The following is a 20316-nucleotide window of genomic DNA, read 5'->3' as shown; positions in this document are numbered from 1 at the left end:
AAATGGGCCACATAACCTTGCTGCATCTGCCTAGGGATATCTTTTCTAGCATGATATTTGGAATATTTCGAAGTTTACCCTTTTATTACTCTAGGAAGAGATGAGATCGGTAACTGGGAATTCACTGGAATTGAATCTTTTATTCTATGCCAGAGTGAGGTAATTTTGATGGAAACGAGATCTGTGTTGTTTGTGGGTTGCACTTTTTCTGTTTGATGAATTGCTTGAGGGAATGTAAGTTAAGCATCAGATAGAGGTAGAGTGGTAAGGCAGAATATTTTGGATTGTTTTAAGTTAATTCCATAGACATTTCTCATTATTCCTTCATTCCCCTTTATGCAAATGGATTGTTGGAAAGAGGTTATCTTTTTCTATTACAATTGTTGATAAGGGGATCGACCAAGGTATACTGTTGGGACTGCCACCAACTGTGGTTAGTGTCTTGGCAGCTACTTGTATTAGCAGGAAATTTCCTTGTGCTGTTGGAGTAATATATGCATGATTATATATGGCCTGATAGAATCCTTCAACATTTGTGCTTAAAGGGCTTAACAAGAGAACCACATCAGAGAAACTTCAGGAAGCTTTCTCAGACTTTAGAGGTCGATTATTATTTTGCACTTCTTGTTTTTACATTAGTATAGTCGGTGTATGGCATATCAAAGTGTTTGAGGATTGAATTTGTCAGGGAGGATTGATAATTGGCACACACCAGGAAATTGGATTTCATTGACATTACTTTTTGTCATGTTATCCTTGGATGAATTGGAAACAATGCATATATGATTTATTGCTTATTGCTTATTTTTATGTTTCAACAAGGTGGAAGGGTACGATGAGTTTATGCTTGCAACTGCATTCGACCATTTGAATGGAGATGAGAAGCTTGCAAGAGGATTTCTAGTAAAGAATGCTAAACTTAGAAAGTTTTGGTTGGACAACTTCTTCAAAAACCATGGAAATTAGAATTTGTGTATTATCGATATATAGTAAGATACTAATGAACTTGGATGGTAGTTCTTTGGCCAAAATATTGTAATATTTATGGTTAAATTTTAGAATTCATGGTTTTTTCTTTTTCTTTTTCTTTTTTTTTTGTTTTTTCAAGCAAGATGAAAGTAACGTACTTGCCCTTTCATATATATCAATCTTCCTAGATGTGGAATATTCGTAATATTGATGTATGGACATTTTTAGATACAGTACTTTCAAAACACTTTTTCTATTTTTTTTTTCTGAAAAAATAGAAAATCAAAAAATATTCTCAGATAGGTTGATTGTTTTTGTCGAATTTTAACAATCAAACATAAATTATTTTATATTAATATTTTTATATTTTGAATAAAAATTATATTTATAGGTTAGTATAAAATATTTAAAAATAAATAAAAAAAATTGATTTTCAGTACAGTTGAATAGCTAATATAAAAATTAATAGTTTTTTATATTAATAGTTTTTTAAAAAATATTTTAAAAAATTAAAAAAATTAAAAATTGTTTTTGAAAATATTTTAAAAAAAAATTGATTTTCCGTGCGCGAAGTAAACACCGTAAAATGTTTTCGGTGGAAAATATTTTCAGGAAAAATGACTTCCCTGAAAATATTTTCCGACGGAAACCATTTTACGTCGAAGTAAACGGAGCCTAAGTTACTTTTTACTTAATTTTAAAATAAACTCCACAATAGTTTCTTTTATTCATTTCTTATATCATTTAAATATTTTTTTAAAAAAATGTTAAAACAAAGAAGAATGAAAAAAAGAGAAAAAAAAACTTTTCTATATCCTTAAAACAATCACTACAAAAAAAAAGGGGTTTTCTGACGTGTGCTACAGTGTAATTTTTTTGCCACCTCAGCAATTTTCTGTCGTGTTATATATAAAACGTCAGAAAAATTTTTCCTGACGTGTGAATAGGAACACGTCAGAATTTTCTGACGTGTCTGTTCAGACACGTCAGAAAATTCTGACGTTTTAAATGTTGGAGCGTCAGAAAAATATTACAAATTTGAAAAATTTAAAAATGATATAATTTCTGACGTTGCAAAATTTGCCACGTCAGAAAATTTCTGACAATTTTCTGACGTGGCAAACTGCCACGTCAGAATTTTCTGACGTGGTGGTCTGCCACGTCAGAATGCTATATATATATATATATATATATATATATATAATCAGATATGTATATTTATAAATATAAACTAATATATATATATATATATATATATATTTTTTTATATTTATTTTCTGACGTGCCAGGTGTCGCACGTCAGAAAATTTCTTATATATATTTATATATATAAAATATAAAATTATATGTATATATATATAATTTTCTGACGTGCCAGGTGTCGCACGTCAGAAAATTTCTGACGTGCGACACCTGGCACGTCAGGAAATTACCTCGATTGGCCCCCTTTGGGCGGGATTTTGAACTTCTTTCCCTCTTTTTATTTCCCCCCTCAACTTTTTCCCACTTATTATTTTTTACCTCTTCATTTTTTTTTCCCAGCACATTCGATCTCTCTCCTGTCTCAATCTCCCTGCAGCACATTTTTTTTTCCCAGCTGCTTCTCTGCAGTCTGCACGGCACCTCTGGAGGATGAAGAGAAACAAAAGGTGAAGGGGAAAAATTGAGAAGCATGCAGCAGATCGAAGAAAAAGAAAAGGAGAAGAGAAGAAAAAGAAAAAAAAAAGAAAAAAAAAAAAGGAGAAGAGAAGAAGAAGAAGAAGAAGAAGAGGAGAAGATCGATTTTGAAGATTTTCTGAGTTTTTCAGATTGATTTTTTGAAGAGAGAGAGAGAAAAATGAGAGCTGGAGAAAATTTTCTCCAGCTCTCACCATGGTGCAGTGGTGCAGATCTGCACGTACGGCAGCGTGAGGGAGCTGCCGTGCGTGCAGAGGAATTCAAAAGAAAAAAAAATAATAATTTAATTAATTAATAATTAAAAATTCCAGGAAAAAATTAAAAAAAAAAAGTATTTAATTTTTATTTAATTTTTTAATTTTCTGACGTGTGTCAGAACTACCACGTCAGAAAATTTTCTGACGTGGCAGAAATGACACGTCATAAAATTTTCTGACGTGTTACCCACTCACACGTCAGGAAATTTTTTGACGTGGCATTTTTGACACGTCAGAAAATTTCTGACGTGTCGAAAATGCAACGTCAGAAAAAATTTACTGACGTGTTAGTGGGTAACACGTCAGAATTTTCTGACGTGTTGCCTAGTCACACGTTAGGAAATTTTTTTTCCTGACACCTACGTTTCTGACACTCGACACGCGTCAGAAACGACCCGTCAGAAAAATTTTCTGACGTGTCGGACACTAGAACACGTCAGGAAACTCATGTCAGGAAAAAATGGTTTTTTTGTAGTGAATGTGCATTAAGTGATGCAATAGTGCTACCTTATACCAAGGTAGCACTTTCGCCTAGGTTAGTGTTCTCTTGATCTAAGGAACATCAAAAAGAATCAAATTTGTTGCTAATATCTAACGGGAGCTCAACGTGCCTACACTACAAAAAAAAAGTTTTAGTGACATGGTTATTTGGGCTGTTTTTTGTCCAAAAAAAAAAAACACTACAATTGATTTAGAAATGCTTATGAATAGAAGCACTAATTAATTGGCGCACGCCTCAAATAATAGCAACTGGAATTCAATTTAGATATATATACTATCACCATTTTAATTTTGATTGCACTTCACAGGGAAAATTAAAAGATACTCTCAACTTATGTAACATGATATATATATATATATCTTGGCAATAGACTTATGATTCACTCATACGTACGTACATAGGATTATTGTATTGGAAATAATTCATAAACACAAATGACAACAGATAAGCCGGCTGGCTGGGCGGCCGGCAGCAGCTACTACTCCTTACTCCTCCTCGATCAGTGCTTCTGCAGGGCAAGCACCTTGCACCAAGCTGGCCTTGCTGTGATATCAGCAACCCAGGCATTGACATGGGGGCGTGAATCAAAGAGCTTTTTGACTTGTGTGGCCAACAAGTATTGTATGGTGGGCAGGTGGTGAAGATCTGCCAAGCTGAAGCTCTCACCCGCCAAGTATTTTGACTGAGCCAGCCGACTCTCATAGATATCAAGAACCTTAGCCAGCTTTGCTTCGTTCTCCTCCACAACTGCCTTGTCGAGAATAACCTTTCCAAACACTGGCTTCAATGCCAACTCCCAAGTAAGCTTTGAAGCTGCCGGGTCGAATTGGTGGGCCTCCACCTCCATCCACACCCCTATGATTGCTTTCTGCTTCATGTCTCCGCTTTCCAGACGGGTCCCCTTGTCAGCATGCTTGTGGGAAATGTACTTATTAATTGCCCTTGATTCTGCACTAGGATGAAAGTCAGTAAATCACACTAAGCATATATATCACCCATTGAAGTATTAATTAAAATGCATATAAACTTTACCAAAGAGCTTCAAATCTCTATCTTCAAAAGCAGGAATTTGACCGAATGGCTGCGTCAACAAGGAAATTAATGTTAGGTCCAAATTAACATACAATTAAAGAAGTAATTGAGTTACAAGAATGGTTTGTTGTTCTTACATTGAGGGAGAGGAAGGGTTTTTTTTTATGTTCACGAGCTTCCATGTCTACAGGAACAAGCTCAAATTCAAGCTCTTTCTCATAAAGGGTAGCTAGAACCCGCTGTGTAGCTGTTGAGAGAAGGACTCCGTGGACTTTGATGGCTGCCATGCACCCATGATTGCGGATGGTGATGATGAGTGATCAAGAACAAATTAAGACGAGATAGAGCAAGAGGAAAATTATCATTAAATTTGGACGTATTAATTAATATTTATTGTGGGATAGTTTTAACTATGACTAATTCAAAGATCGGCCATTATACTGCCATATATTAGCATTGTGATATAAAATTATAATTTTTAATATTATTTTTTTTTCTTCTTAAGAGCTAAATTTATGCCACATCAATATAATGTGAGATTTGGAACATGAACTTAATTAAGGAGCATGTGGATTAATTGATTACTAAGAAATGGGCTTATGTGCTATAAAAGATTTACAATATATGTAGTTTTTAAAACCATTTAGATTTTGTCTTTATTTTTTCATAAAAAATAGAGAAAGTGAAATGAAATCATTGAAAAAATTACAGTAAATTACAATACGTAGTTTGACGTGTCAATATAACTACTTGCAAATTTTATACTATTTACTATTTAGTCCATAAAATGAAGGGCACTTATATATATATATATATATATATATATATATATATATATATATATGTTGTTGTGCAATCCATATTATTAATTTACAAAGCATATATTGGAATGGGTCCTAAAGCTTTCAAGTGGTCTCTCATGTTACAAATAAGAGAAGGAGAGAGAGGTTGTAACTTTTAAGTTATCTTACCTATAAGCATGTCGAATCTTCCATTAGGTGATCAATTAGACGATATTTACGTACGTAAGACTTCCAGTAAATAATTAAATTTGCCTTTAATTAGTAACACTTAATGATTAATTATCAAGTTGAAAATAGACAAAGAGAAATGACAACTAACAGCTGGAAGATGCAAGTAAAAGTGACAAACTATAGATAGATTGAATACGTTGCCAAAGGCCCAACAAAGTCATATAATATTGAAATGCTCTTCATTATTGAAGTCGAAAGATGGAAATGATTAAAAGCTCAAAAGACAGAAGATGGAAATTAAGTCTGTAAAGTCTTGAAGAGGACCATATGTCATTAAAAAAAAAAATGCTCAAAATAATTAAATATATAGCTTATAAAATTTTATTGGCAAAACTTGTTACAATTGCTTCTATATAAAGAACTTTTATCAAAATTAAAAGGGCAAAATGTAAATTCAGTCCATGTGATTTACCCAATTTTTAATTAACTTTCTGTGGTATCAAAATAAATTCAAATTAATGTCCTAAGGTATGTTAAAAAAATAACTTAGTACTGAAGTTGCTGAGAAGAGCATACGATCAGGCCGTGACAGAGGACTGGCCGTTGGAGGCATTAAGGCCCGCATACGAAACAGGGAAAAACAAGAATAGAAAAAACCTAAAAAACAAAAAAATGACGCACAAATTTACAACCAGCAACACGGAATGCTATATCTGAAATTGGCGTTGAAAACCTGAGCAGTCATGTAAGTGACTTGAGCGACCCAAGAGTCCTAAGTAGTGATGGTAGAGGTGGTGGTTTTCCCACCCGCCATCGGATACTTGGAGTTAATATCCATGCCAGGCCAACCAGATTAGTGATGGTTATGTCACTTCATTTGGCCGAAACGGTGGCGCCGAACCACCACTTCTTTCTGATTTATTTATTTTTAGTTATTATATATTTCATATATTTTTATTATGGGTGCAAGTTTGATAATCTCATTTGTGCTGTTGTGGCAGACTAACAAAATCTGTCAAGACTTTCAATGGATGTTTGATAATAGTAACTTATTTGTTATTTTTGTAAGAGCTCTCAGAATATTTTTATACCAGACAAACCTTTTTGCAATTAAATGAGTGTAATCACAATGATTGACTTTGAGTTTTTCCCTTGATAAAATCCAACAAGACCAACAATGTCACAAGAAAGATTAAGGGTTCATTTGGATTTGTGATTTCAAAGCATAAGATTTAAAAATAACAATTTTAACATATACGATTTAAAAACGTGATTTCTTTAAAAAAAAAAAAAAAATAGTTAAGTGTCCGGTAAAATTGCAGTTTAACCTTTAAAAAACGTGTGTTTTAAAAACACATCTCCTTGACTACAATTTGAAAACACAGATTTTTCTACGTTTGCAAATTTAAAAAACACACATCTAAACGATACATTTTCAGTGATTTGGTTAAAATCACACATATGGTTAACAAAATCGTAATGTCAAACACACTCCCAAGTAAATTAGGCCATATTATCAATTGACAAAGAGATACTAGAAAAACTTGAATATAGAAACCTAATTAGTAATTTTACATTCTAAAAAGTGAGAAAAATGAATTTTAAATAAACAAAAATGTAATGTAAAAAGTTTAAATAATTATAATTATTTAATTAATATAACTTTTATTGCCTTAAACTTGAACATCTATCAAAACGAACCTGCTATGTGTCCATGTATAATAATGCATGCATGCCCATATACAAATGTGAGAAGATGCTTAGTCATACCTTTGGGTTTGCTGGTGCAATATATATAGGCAGCAGAAATGGCAACCAAAGCAAGAGCAACGGCTGCCCCCAGCAGCTGGTTATTGGGTAGTATTTGCATGAGCTCCGTTTTGAGAGACTCAAAGGTCACCTCGAACGGCAACTTCAACATTTTCCCAATCAACTTGAAATTAATGGATTACAATGTCATATGGGTGGGTATTAAATAACCCGGCCTCTTTCCATCTTATGCTTTACTTGATTTTCTCATTCTTGTCCCTCACCCTTTATGGGATTCAAAGATTGGAATGAAGTAAGGGATATAAAAGAAGGCTTTATAATTACTCTTTCCATCTTATGATGCTTTACTTGATCTTCTCATTCTTGTCCCTCACCCTTTATGGATTCAAAGATTGTTTACCAAGGTGATCATAAGGGAGGAATGAAGTAAGGGATCATCAAAAAAAGGCTTTATGGGAGTGTATATAAATAAATCAATCATAGCCAATCAGAACATGACATATGGCATTATGCCACATCAAAAATATCCAATTCATTTAAAAATGACAGATCACTAACATGTAAATATTCCATAGGAATAACTATTTCTTAAAATGAGGAATAACTATTGTTCTAAAAAACAGAGAACTAATTCCTTTTCTATGGGAATAAACCCATGACTTAACCCTCAACGTACAATAAACAGATAAAAAACCCACAACCTCTCTCAACCTATGTATTTCTCTCTTCAGCGTCTTTTTCGATTAGAAATAGACATTTCTATTGAAAAACACATAACTTATCCTCTTTCTCAAGATCTTTCAATTATTAATTAAATCATCACTTATTTCAAAATCTTAAGCTTTATAAGAAAAGGTAAATTTAATTATTTAATCAATACTTTAATACTCTTATTTACGTGTGGGCTCAAATTCTAACTCTATTTTAATAAGTGAGACTCAACACGTAGAATATTTTAACTGAATTGGGGGAATAAATTATGAAGTCAGAATTAGAACTCATAACCTTTGGCTATGATACAATGTTAAATTACCACTTATTTCAAGATTAAGCTTTATATGAGATGATAAATTTAATCATTTAATCAATATTTTAACACCCACCACATCAAGAAGTTCATGAAAACATCCTCCAAAGTTGAGGTTGAGAATTGAGTTGTATAAAATAGAACTAAACAATAATCATGCAATATGCAGCTAGGTAGGTTAATTGCTAGAGTTTTTGTAACACTTTATTAATTAACACCAATAATCCAATATTAGCAATAATATTAATAGCATATTCATGAATTGAATCCATGTAATTTAGGCTAATCTATGCTCTAGAGTCGGATGTTACACACAATGACCATCAAATGTAATCCTTACGTACTCATAATAAATAATATAAGTATTTAAGAATTAAAACCCCACAACTTGTATCATTTCATCACATATGAATGATAAAAAATTATATATTTTTATAACCCTAATTAAGCTCAAGCTTATCATCATCTACATAAACATATGGAGGGCAATGACATTTTTAAAATGGAAGAAATTAGTAGACCTACGTACCTAACCAAATAACTTCGGAGATCATCTAACATTCAACTGCATGTGATAGAGAAGTATATATTCATCAAATAGTGAGCCATATTAAACGATTAATAAGTTGTGCATTAATATAGGCCCATGGTGCGTGCCGACATAAATCATAATATTGAGTGATATACAAAGAGGATTAGAGTCTTTTAAAGTTTTTCTTGAGTCCTTCCATACAATTTACTTGTTCAAAAGGCCCATCCTTCTCATATGTGACCAACAACATGCAGGTATTAATTAGCACACAGAATTCCCCCACCAGCATTAAAGAATTTCTGCACAACACATCAAACCTCATAATTGCCATAAAGTCTTTGTCTTAATTAATATCGACTTACCAAAATTAATAACCCCTCAATTAATCCAATCAACCATTGTTGGATCGGCACTGTTTGACCTACCTCCATCATTGTCGTCTTCGATGTCATGGGCCTCCTTAAATACTACTGCTTCTGGGATCAAAGACGACGACCATAACTCAATTAACTGCTACCCTATCTCTCCTTAACTCTTCTTCAAATTTGGCATTCAACAAACCAGCTTTATTTCAAAACTTTTCTCCCTAACTCAATAACCCTTTTGATAACTATTTTTTTAAAAAAAAAATTAAAAATTGAAAAATAGTTATCGGGAAGAATTTTTATTGCTCTTGATTTGAAGGGAAAAGAGAGTGAGAAATTCTAAACAATAATGTTAGAATATATGAAAAATATATAATATTTTTTATACATTCCATAATTATGCTGATATTAAATATTCTCTATTTGTGGGTTGATTGTAATCAAATCAAGGAGATTTGATTACAATAATTGTATTTAGCCATTACCCTATAAATAGGGACCTTTGTCTTCTAGACAAATCAAGTTAATGAGCACAATGTAATCCTAAGGGGTATTCTAAGTGATGGACATAAGTGTCTAACACCGAACCACCTGTAAAGTTCTTTATGTTTATTCTCTCTATTGCTTCCGCTCAATATTCCGCATAATCATTATTTTAACATGGTATCAGAGCCACTTTCTTGTGGCCTTCAACGTCATTGACATTTTTGGGTGTTCTATCTAACAATATCATTGTTCCGCTACATCCACCTGCCACGCTCCTTCATGCGTCACCACGCGCGCCATGCGCCGGTCAAATTCGGTGCGCCGATCAGAGAACCGCCCAAGTGGGCTCATTTTTCTTTTTTTATTTTTGGCTCGTCATCTGTCCCTTTTGAAGTTTGGCTCATTGTTAGTCCTGGCCCGTTGTTGGCCCCTTTTGAAGTTTGGCTCATTGTCAGCCTTGGCCCGTTGTCGACCCCTTTTTGGATTTTAGCCCGTCGTGGGCCCCTTTTGAAGTTTGGCTCATTATCAGCCCTATTTTGGAGTTTTGGCTCATTGTCGGCCCTTTTGCATCTGCATTCACCAGCTACCTGCCGACGTCCCTGGCTGCCCCACCAACCTCTATCTCTTTCGGTAGTCACCACCATTTCTGGATTGTTCTCGGCCTCCGCCATCGCCGTCATTATTGTTTCTGATTTAAACTCAAGGTTCCAGAATATTCCACCTTGAGTTTGAGGGGGATGTTAGAATATATGAAAAATATATAATATTTTATGTATATTCCATAATTATGCTGATATCAAATATTCTCTATTTATAGGTTGATTGTAATCAAATCAATGGGATTTGATTACAATAATTGCATTTAGACATTACCTTATAAATAGGGACCTTTGTCTTGTAGACAAATCAAGTTAATAAACATAATGTAACCCTAAGGGATATTTCAAGTGGTAGACATAGGTGTCTAACATCGAACTACCTGTAAAGTTCTTTGTGTTCATTTTCTCTCTTACTTCCACTCAATATTCCACATAATCATTATTTTAACAAACAAAAAATAAAAAATGGGTGGGCTCTCCAACAATATACCGAAAACGAAAATAATAATGTGAAGTTTCAAACAAACGGTAAGAAATTGGACAAATAAGTATCTCCGTCCTCTCAACATAGCCATATATAGTAATAACAAAAGCAAAAAAAAAAAAAAAAAGACTAAGACGAATTATCTTAACCTTCACTTACACTACAAAAATTCAATTTTTTGGTAACGGACCGTTAGTAACGTGTCAAGGCTGTTAACACGTTACTAACGGTTAGTAACGTGTCATTGGTAACGTGTCCGGGGCGTAAACAAATTGTCCGTAACTACTAGGGATTTAGTAACGTGTCAATTTCTGACACGTCACCATTTAGTAATATGTCAGAAATTGACACATTACTAAACTTTTAGTAATGTGTCAATTTCTGACACGTCACCATTTAGTAATATGTCAGAAATTGACACGTTACTAAAGTCTAAAAAATTATTAAAAAAAAAAATTCTTGACAAAAATTTGAAATTTTTTGTTTTCAAATATTTTTTCCGGAATTTTTTTTTTTCAAATAATATTATGGAAACTGATTTTCAAAAATCCAAACCCAACATAGTTGATATCATGGAATCTGATTTTTTTTTTTTCAATAATATCATGGAATCAGATTTAATAAATCATCAAATAATATCATAGAACTCATAATGCCTTAAATCAGTTTCAGCAACACGACGAAGCATAACACTATGAATCAGTTTCAACAACATATACAAACATTTGCAACTTTCCTCTGGAACCCGAGCTCCATTTAGGCCTGATATTCAACTATCTCCTTTTCAGCCTCTTCTTTGTCTTGTTTCACTAGCCATTTTTTATAACAATAAAAAGACAAGCTATATATATTAAACCCCAATATATTAATGCAAAACACAAGCTATATATATATAAGGAGATGGACGGACCTGCCGGAGAGAGAGAGAAAGAGTACGTACTGTGAGAGGCTAGCGCCGGAGAGGAAATTCCCTCTTCTTCGAAGAAGAGGGAATTTCCTCTCCGGCGCTAGCCTCTCACAGTACGTATTCGATGAAGAGAAAGGAAAAGATAGAGAGAAAAAAGAGAAGAAGGCCTCTGTGGGGGAGGTAGAAAAAAATAGGAGGAAAGAAAGAAAGGGGGGGAAAAAAAAATTGGAAACCAGCTAGTCGCAGGTACCCAAATAATATCATAGAAAATTCTTTTTTGTGACGTATGGTTTTGACACGTTATCAATTGGTAACGTGTGGAGTTTTACACGTTACTAAATATAAACTGCCACGTTACTAAATAGTAACGTGGCAAATATTAATTAATAGTATACATGTCACTAATACTCTCTCTTTTTTTTTTCTTTTTTTTTTTGTAGTGATAATTAGAAACAACAACCACGGAGGCTTTGATCCTATTATTAATCAAACTTTCATTGCTCTTATTCCTAAGAAAAAGAAACCTACTAGTGTTGTGGATTTTAGGCCTATTAGTTTATGCAATGTCTTGTATAAATTAATTGCTAAGGTCCTTGCTAATAGGCTTAAAAAGGTGCTACCTCATATTATATCTCCTTGTCAGAGTGCTTTTGTCCCAGGTAGATTGATAACCGACAATGTTCTGGTAGCTTTTGAAGCCCTGCACACTATGAATGCAAGGAAGAAGGGGAGGGAGGGATTCATGGCGCTCAAGCTCGATATGAGCAAAGCATATGACAGAGTAGAGTGGGAGTTTCTGGAGAAGATAATGCTTAAAATGGGATTTCATCCAAAATGGACCCACCGGATTATGACTTGTGTTAGAACAGTTTCATATTCTGTTTTAATTAACGGGCAACCCTATGGCAATATTACCCCATCTAGGGGCCTACGACAAGGTGATCCTATCTCTCCCTACCTTTTTATATTATGTGCTGAGGGCCTAAGCCATATGTTAGGGAAAGCTGAATTGAAAAGAGACATTACGGGATTGTCAATCACTAGGGGTGGGGTGCACCTCAATCACTTATTCTTTGCAGACGATAGTTTGCTGTTTTGTAAAGCAAATGTGCAAGAATGGGAAAAGATGCAAGGGATCCTTGAAGGCTATGAAAAAGCATCGGGGCAACGTCTTAATCGACAAAAGACCTCATTATTTTTTAGTAAAAACACTACAGCTGAGATAAGGAGACAAATTCTCTCTTTGGCAGGAGTTGGTTCCACGGATAGCTATGAAAAGTATTTGGGACTCCCGGCTTTCATTGGAAGATCACGATTGAAGTCATTTAATAGCATTCAAGGCCGTATTTGGAATAGGATGACAGGGTGGAAAGAGAAGTTTTTGACGCCTGCAGGGAAGGAAGTATTGCTTAAGGCGGTGATTCAAGCTATCTCGACCTATACAATGAGTGTATTTCAACTCCCTAAGTCTTTATGTAAGCGGATTAATTCAATGATGCTACGTTTTTGGTGGGGACATAAAGACAACTTTTCCAAGATTGCTTGGATGGGTTGGGATATATTGGCTTCGGATAAGAGGAATGGTGGATTGGGGTATAGGGAACTGGAATGTTTCAATCGAGCTTTGTTAGCAAAACAAGGATGGCGGCTTATAAAGAATCCAAATTCCTTGGTTGCAAAAGTGATGAGGGATAAATATTTTCCAGGTGGGAATTTTCTAGAGGCTCGGTTGGGACACAATCCATCATATGCTTGGCGGAGCATATGGCATGCGAAGGAGTTAATCCAAGCTGGGATGGTATGGAGAGTGGGAAATGGGCAAACTATTAGAATCTGGCAAGATAATTGGCTACCTTCCTCTATTACGCATAAGGTCCAATCTCCCCAGAATTTCCTCCCCAGTGATGCAAGGGTATGTGAGTTATTTGATGAGCAAACTCTTTGGTGGAATATTCCCTTAATCCAAGAGATCTTTATGGAAGATGAGGTGGAAAAGATCTGCAGTTTAGCGATTTATCCAGGCTCTCAGTGTGACACATTAGTTTGGGGAGGCACTAAAGATGGAATTTTTTCTGTCCGTAGTGCTTATCATCTAGAAAAAACTCTTGTCGGCATGGAGAGAGGCACTTCATCTACGGTGTTCAGTGAAGGAGATCTCTGGAGTGGGGTATGGAATCTAAGGGGGCCAAAAGTGGTGCAATTCTTCATCTGGAAAGCTTGTCATAACATACTCCCTACAAAAGGAAATTTGTTTAGACGACATATTGTTGGGGATGGATTATGTCCTATTTGTGGGAGAGAAGAAGAAACACCGGTGCACATCCTTTGGAGTTGCCCCTCAGCAAGAGATGTGTGGCTGGAAAGCTCAAGAAAAATTCAGAAATGTAATAGTGAGGCTGCTGATTTTAAAACGTTGGTTAAAAAGCTAATGGGAATGCTCGAGAAAGCTGAGCTGCAACTGTTCGCAGTAGTGGCGAGGCAGATTTGGTTCCGACGGAATAGGGTGGTTCATGGTGAAGCTTTGTCCACCCCTTCCATGGTTCTTCGTCAAGCAAGGGAACAGATAGAGTTCTATGAAGCGGCTGGGTCCCAAGGAGTAATGGAAGCTGCACCAGTACAATTACCTGCTCAAAATCCTGTGTTAATGTGGAAGGCTCCTGCGGAGGGCTATATCAAGCTTAACTGGGATGCTGCTGTGGAACAGGAGACAAAGAGAGTGGGTCTGGGCGTAGTGGCGAGGAATCATAGGGGCGAAGTGCTAGCGATGTATTGTGACACGAAGGCGTTTATACAAGATCCTACTACGGCGGAGGCCTTGGCAGCAAGTCGAGCAGTGATGGTGGCAAGCAATCTGGATTGGCACAAGATTATTCTTGAAGGGGATGCTTTGGAGATTGTGCAGCATCTTAGCAGGAGCGGGCCTTGGATGGGAAGTTTCGGATTGGTAATGGAGGCTACGAAGACCCATCTGTTGCAGTTCCAAGATTGGAAAGTTGAACACATCCCCCGCTGTGTCAATGAGGTGGCTGATAGTTTGGCAAAATTGGCTTTACATTTGTCATCTGAAAAACTGTGGGTGGCAGATTTTCCTTCTAGTGTTTTACCACGTGTTAGTGCTGAGCAAAGCACTTATCAATAAATTATCTTCAGATTTCAAAAAAAAAAAAAAAAAAAACAACCACGGAGGCTCAAGGGAGAGAAGGTTTCCATAACCTTCTTTCGACTTAATTATTACTTTATGTCTAGTCTCACCTGCCCACCGCCCAAGAAATTCCTACTAATTAACATGCATTCTTCATTGATATATATATATATATATCCTTCTATTCTAGTTCCTCCGTCTCCATCTCTTCTCTCCCTTTTACGTAATGGAGTCTTTGTCTAAACTCAGCCATAGCCCTCTGCTCGACACCACCCTCTCAAAGCATCTTCGTTCAACTTTCATGGAGCTTGTAAGATTTTCCACTCTCATACTCGTAATAATATCAATCGAAGCATCCTGCATTTTACAAAAACGGAAACCTATTATCCATTATTTCCTCTTCCTCTCTTCTTTCATCCTCATCATCTTTCTCATCCTCAAACACTTGCTGATCTCAAAAGCTCCGCCAGTTTATCTGGTTGACTTTTCTTGTCTTAAGCCGCCAAGCTTATGCAGAGTCCCCTTCTCCACCTTCATTGAAAACACATCCATGATTGAATCCTACAATGCCGACAGCATCTCTTTCATGGCTAAAGTCCTCACTTCTTCAGGACTAAGTGAAGAAACATATTTGCCACCTCCTTTACACTACATTCCACCAAAAACCCAACAACAAGAATCTATCAAAGAAGCACATATGATGCTTTTCCCAGTCATGGAAGACCTCCTCTCCAAAACCAGACTCTCTCCTCTTGACATAGATATTCTTATCGTAAACTGTAGTGGATTTTGCCCCTCTCCTTCACTCTCTTCCATTATCATAAACAAATACTCTTTGAGAAGTGATATTAAAAGCTATAACCTCTCCGGCATGGGTTGCAGCGCCAGCCTTATCGGCATTCATTTGGCTCAAAATCTTCTCAAAATACACACAAACTCTCATGCTGTTGTTCTCAGCACTGAAATCTTGTCATCCGGTTGGTATTCCGGCAACGAGCACCCCAAGTTGCTCATCAACTGCCTCTTCAGAATGGGAAGTGCCGCCATTTTGCTTTCCAATAGAAAAGAAGCAAACAAGTGTTCAAAGTACAAACTTTTTCGTTCGCTGAGGACCCAAAGAGCCTTTGATGACAAGGCTTATCTTTCAGCATTTCGAGAGGAGGATTCCAAGGGAAACCTTGGGGTTACATTCACGCGAGATTTGCTACAGTTTGTTGGAGAAACTCTCAGATCGAATGTCACTGTTCTTGTTCCCTCAATCTTCCCCTTGTCGAAGAAAGTTTGGCTCACAGTTTCAGTTGTACGGAAAAAACTCATTGACAAATCTAGTGAAGTGTACGTGCCAAATTTCAAGAGTGTGATGAACCATTTTTGCTTGCCAACTTCAGGGAGACAAGTGATAAGAGAGATATGAAAAGGGTTAATGCTTGGAGACAGAGAGATGGAGCCGGCATTGATGACAATGCATAGGTTTGGGAACCAGTCTTCTTCTTCCTTGTGGTATGAGTTAGCTTACTTGGAAGCCAGGGAAAGAGTGGAGAAGGGCGACAAGGTTTGACAACTAGGACTAGGGACTGGGCTCGAGTGCATTAGTGTCGTTTGGGAGTGTATAAGGCCCATCAATGAGGAGTCCAAGAGAGGCCCATGGGCCGATTGCATTGATCGGTATCCAATTGTGGCCGTTGATCAAGGGATTTAATCAGCTGATACATACACAATCTCAAAATTGGAACAAAGATCATCTCCAGTTCATTTGAACGGGATAATATTCGGTTAGTTATATTATAGGGGTATTTTTGTCTTTTTAATTTTTGATGGGACAAAAATATCCTTCCAATATAACTAATTGACTATTATCGAATTCATTCGGAAATGATCCTAATTCCTCAAAATTGGCATTTCATTTATAGATTTGACCATTGTTTGAAGTTTTCAATTTCATGGGGATCATCAAAAGAGTTGTTTGGACTTGTATCAATAATTAGTGAATTCTGTCTACCACATGATGAAATGAATTAAGCAGTGCCTAATTATCTCATTTTTAAAGAGTGTTCGAAGTCCAACGTCTAATGAATTATGTCTACAGGAAGAAGAATGGTGCAGAGCCAAATGGTGTGGTGTGCAAAGATGTTAATGGGCAACCATTTCGGAATTTTCTTTGGTCATTTTATTGTTATTGGTTTATATACGATGTATATGTATGTTGGCAATCACTTACGGGTTTGCTTTCTGTTTCATAAGAACCAGAGTAAGTGAATGTCACTTGGCAAAATAGTTTCGTGTCAACCTGATTGACCCACAAATTTGTTTATGTCAACTCAAATACGATACGTTTATATAAATGTGTCGAACACCCGAACCAAAATACAACACGGTTTCTTAACGGGTGGTAACACAACATGTGTAACCCGTTAGATATACGTGTCGTTTTGGGTTAACACGAGCAGGGGCAGAACTAGAACTTTTAATTTGGGGGCAAAACTTTACAAAAAATATTATTTGGAGGTGCAAAAGTTAATTTTTAAAGGTTTATTTTATAAAAAATACATATATTTTTTAAAAAAATTATTTTTTGGGGACCACCTATATTTTTTTTTAAAAAAAAAAATTATTATTTTTTTGGGGATCACCGGCCTTATGCCGTGGGTGGTTCCTGAAGAAATTTGTGGGCCTAACTTATCTCATAAAACCGGTTCTATAAGAGAGGGTTGCACATTCTTTATAAATATCCTCAAAATCTTGTCCACATACAATGTGAGATTATTCCTCAACGCCCTCCCTCACGTGCAGACTAGTATTTTTTCTGGTCTTTGTTACGGGGTTAGTAGTGTGGGCCCCATTCGTCTTGTGATAGGCTCTAATACCATGAAGAAATTCGTTGGCTTAACTCACCTCATAAAACAGGTTCGATAAGAGAGGGTTGTCCATTCTTTATAAATATGCTCAAGACCTTGTCCACATACAATGTAGGATTATTCATCAATAGTTCCGCCCCTGCCTGTGAAACAAATTTAATTTAGATGACAAGACGTTTCGACCGACATGACCCGGCACAACCCGATATGGTAATGAAGTCATTTTAATTTTTATAGCCTAACCAAAATCCCAACAACCAAATAGCAATGTGACAGTTTTTAATTGAAAAATAATAATGTTTGGGAGAATTGATAGAAAGCCTCCAAATCAACAAATTAAAAGCTAATTCATGGATCTATCACCTATACGCTATTTTTTTTTTAATTACTTTCCCAAAATAAGTAGAAGTAAAAGAGAATTGAAGAAAAGAAATATCCCAGACCATAATGGAGGATATTACAAGCAGCACTTCCATCTATTATTCTTAATCCATAAAAATAGACTCATGAGCATGGTATATATATATATATATATAGACCATGCATTAACCCTTTACATCGGATGATTAATTATTTTAAGCCAGCGGGATTCACATTAAACATATATAAGAGCCTAGCTAGGCTTGTGCCTTACGCTTCATCTCAAGCACCTTTCCCCATGCAGGTCGAGCCAGGATCTGAGAGCACCATGCTTTCACATGAGGTCGCGATTCAATGAGCTTCTTGGCTGTCGTTCCCACAAGGCTCTGCAAATTCGGGAGGTGAAGCATATCAGCAATGGTGTATCTATCAGATCCCAAATACTTTGATTTTGCTAGCCTGGCTTCATACACATCAAGAACATTGCCTAACTCGGCTTCAGCCTCAGCCACCACACCTTGGTCTGGAGCCAAGCCATTATTCGGCTTAATCACCATCTCATTAATTAGTTTCAATGCTGGTGGCTCAAACTGGTGACCCTCAACATCAATCCAATTGGCTACTACCGCCTGCTTCCTGTCGTCCCAAAAGATAAGCTCTTCTCCTTTCTTGCCGTACTCAAAGCTCATGCTTCTAATTATTGCTCTTGATTCTGTAATTAGTTGGTTGCATTAATTCTAGTTAGCCAAATGTAGCAAAGTGAGCATATATATATATATATATATATATATATATATCTTGCTTACCAAATTGCTTGATTCCACCGTCCTCGTATACTGGAACTTGACCAATTGGCTACAAAATAGAAAGTGTACACGATTAATTATCATTAATTTGCTGAATAATATTGGGGAGAGTGCAAATTAAGCACGGGGCACCAACTTACATTCATAAAAACAAAGGGTTTCTTTTTGTGCTCTCCAGCATCGAGATTGACTGGAACAAGCTCAACATCAAGATCATGTTCAAAGAGGCATGCCAAAACCTTCAATGTGGCCGGCGAGTTGAGGGTGCCATAGACTTTCCGGACTGCCATATATATATGTTGGTGAATGGTGATCACCTTACAGAGCTGTTAACTGATATACTCACAGCCGGTGTGGATGAAGAAATATATATATAGCAACATGTCATTTTCCTATATATATATATATATATCCTAGGACAGAAATAAGTTAATCAAGTGGCCGGGACACTCAAAAAAATAACCATGCATGATTGCGATTGGACATTATATTACTTAAAAAATGATATTTGGGAATGTTAGATACATTGACGATTGGCTGGTGGCAATCAACCGGATGACAATAGATCTGATCTTCCAAGCAGGATGTTAGATTGACCACATGCACGTCCAACCAACCTAGGCCAGCAACTGCCATTTTCCTTCTTTTTTTTTTTTTTTTTTCTTTTGTTTCTTTATCTTTTTTTTTTTTTAATGAGAGTTTGAATCCGTACGTTCACTTCTGCCACCACATACGTCCCCTTTAGATCGATGGGCAATATCCCCACGCCCAAGCTACCCAAGCTGCCTTCAGCCACTCTTTCTGTCGGTGCATGAGGTTCACGTGCCGCCCTTCTCTGGAGGCCGGTATCTAGTTCAAGATCTTTATGCAAAGAGCTCATCCTCACCTACTTCTTTAATAGAGCTTGAATAATTTTTTCTTTCATCCAAATTTAAGTTTTATATATCTCATGAATGATTGGAAGAAACTCACCCATCCATGTATTATATTAATGTATACCGTTCATCAGGGAACACTAGAATTTACGAAGATTTTTGGTATTCCTATCCACCATTTCAATTTAAAATTTGGATAATTAAAATCTACTTAAATATAGATGTATTAGCTTATCTATTCTCAATCGATCTTAATTAATATTGAGCTACAGATTTCTCCAAATTGGGAGAAGCTTACCCTAGCCTCAAAGGTTTTTTATTCATTTTTCTTTCTCTCTTTTCTTTTTTTTTTTTTTTAATAAAAGTTTTCTCTCTTGAATAAATATAAATAAAAATACTAATATTTAAATAGTATACAATTAAAAACTCTTAGATAAAATAGAAAAATAACTTAATTACCCTATATTTAAATAGAAATATTTTAGGAAACTCCATACCGGCCAGCATTCTAAGACTAATTTATTTATTTATTTATTTATTTTTATGAATAAGGAATTTCATTCAAAAACAATCAATTCAAACTACAAAGATATTTCAATTACAAGCCTTTTCAAAAGGCCAAAAGCTTAGCCACACAGGGCTTCAAGCGTACTCCAAGCAAGCCAAATGAATAGAACATACAATTTGGCAAACCAGC

At 35.8% G+C, this 20316-nt stretch overlaps 2 protein-coding genes and 1 pseudogene across 2 annotated transcripts; 1 reads left to right on the top strand and 2 right to left on the bottom strand.

Annotated features, from left to right (window-relative positions):
• Positions 1-3734: 3734 nt before the first annotated feature.
• On the bottom strand, positions 3735-7363 carry LOC132171737 (glutathione S-transferase-like). Its single transcript, XM_059583128.2, has 4 exons — positions 7182-7363; positions 4575-4717; positions 4438-4486; positions 3735-4353 (listed from the first exon to the last, which is right to left on the bottom strand). The coding sequence occupies exons 1-4, from the start codon at positions 7330-7332 to the stop codon at positions 3905-3907; spliced, it is 792 nt and encodes a 263-aa protein (XP_059439111.2). The 5' UTR covers positions 7333-7363; the 3' UTR covers positions 3735-3904.
• A 7586-nt stretch (positions 7364-14949) lies between these two features.
• Positions 14950-16422, top strand: LOC132169121 (3-ketoacyl-CoA synthase 5 pseudogene; annotated as a pseudogene).
• A 1609-nt stretch (positions 16423-18031) lies between these two features.
• Positions 18032-19090, bottom strand: LOC132172722 (glutathione S-transferase). Its single transcript, XM_059584278.2, has 3 exons — positions 18885-19090; positions 18745-18793; positions 18032-18650 (listed from the first exon to the last, which is right to left on the bottom strand). The coding sequence occupies exons 1-3, from the start codon at positions 19032-19034 to the stop codon at positions 18196-18198; spliced, it is 654 nt and encodes a 217-aa protein (XP_059440261.2). The 5' UTR covers positions 19035-19090; the 3' UTR covers positions 18032-18195.
• Between the last annotated feature and the right edge of the window lie 1226 nt (positions 19091-20316).

The sequence above is a fragment of the Corylus avellana genome, chromosome 1 (genome assembly GCF_965113065.1).
Source record: "Corylus avellana chromosome 1, dhCorAvel1.hap1.2, whole genome shotgun sequence".
Classification (NCBI taxonomy): domain Eukaryota; kingdom Viridiplantae; phylum Streptophyta; class Magnoliopsida; order Fagales; family Betulaceae; genus Corylus; species Corylus avellana.
The sequence above is the reverse complement of the archived record's forward strand: the minus strand, read 5'-3'. Positions and strand labels throughout refer to the sequence as shown.

Coding starts and splice junctions, on each gene's coding strand:
- LOC132172722 (XM_059584278.2), bottom strand. CDS start 19,034: ATGGCAGTCCGGAAAGTCTATGGCACCCTCAACTCGCCGGCCACATTG. Junction 18,794..18,884: donor AACCCTTTGTTTTTATGAAT/GTAAGTTGGTGC, acceptor TCTATTTTGTAG/CCAATTGGTCAAGTTCCAGT. Junction 18,651..18,744: donor CGGTGGAATCAAGCAATTTG/GTAAGCAAGATA, acceptor AACTAATTACAG/AATCAAGAGCAATAATTAGA.
- LOC132171737 (XM_059583128.2), bottom strand. CDS start 7,332: ATGTTGAAGTTGCCGTTCGAGGTGACCTTTGAGTCTCTCAAAACGGAG. Junction 4,718..7,181: donor TTGCACCAGCAAACCCAAAG/GTATGACTAAGC, acceptor GGTGCATGGCAG/CCATCAAAGTCCACGGAGTC. Junction 4,487..4,574: donor AACCCTTCCTCTCCCTCAAT/GTAAGAACAACA, acceptor TTGTTGACGCAG/CCATTCGGTCAAATTCCTGC.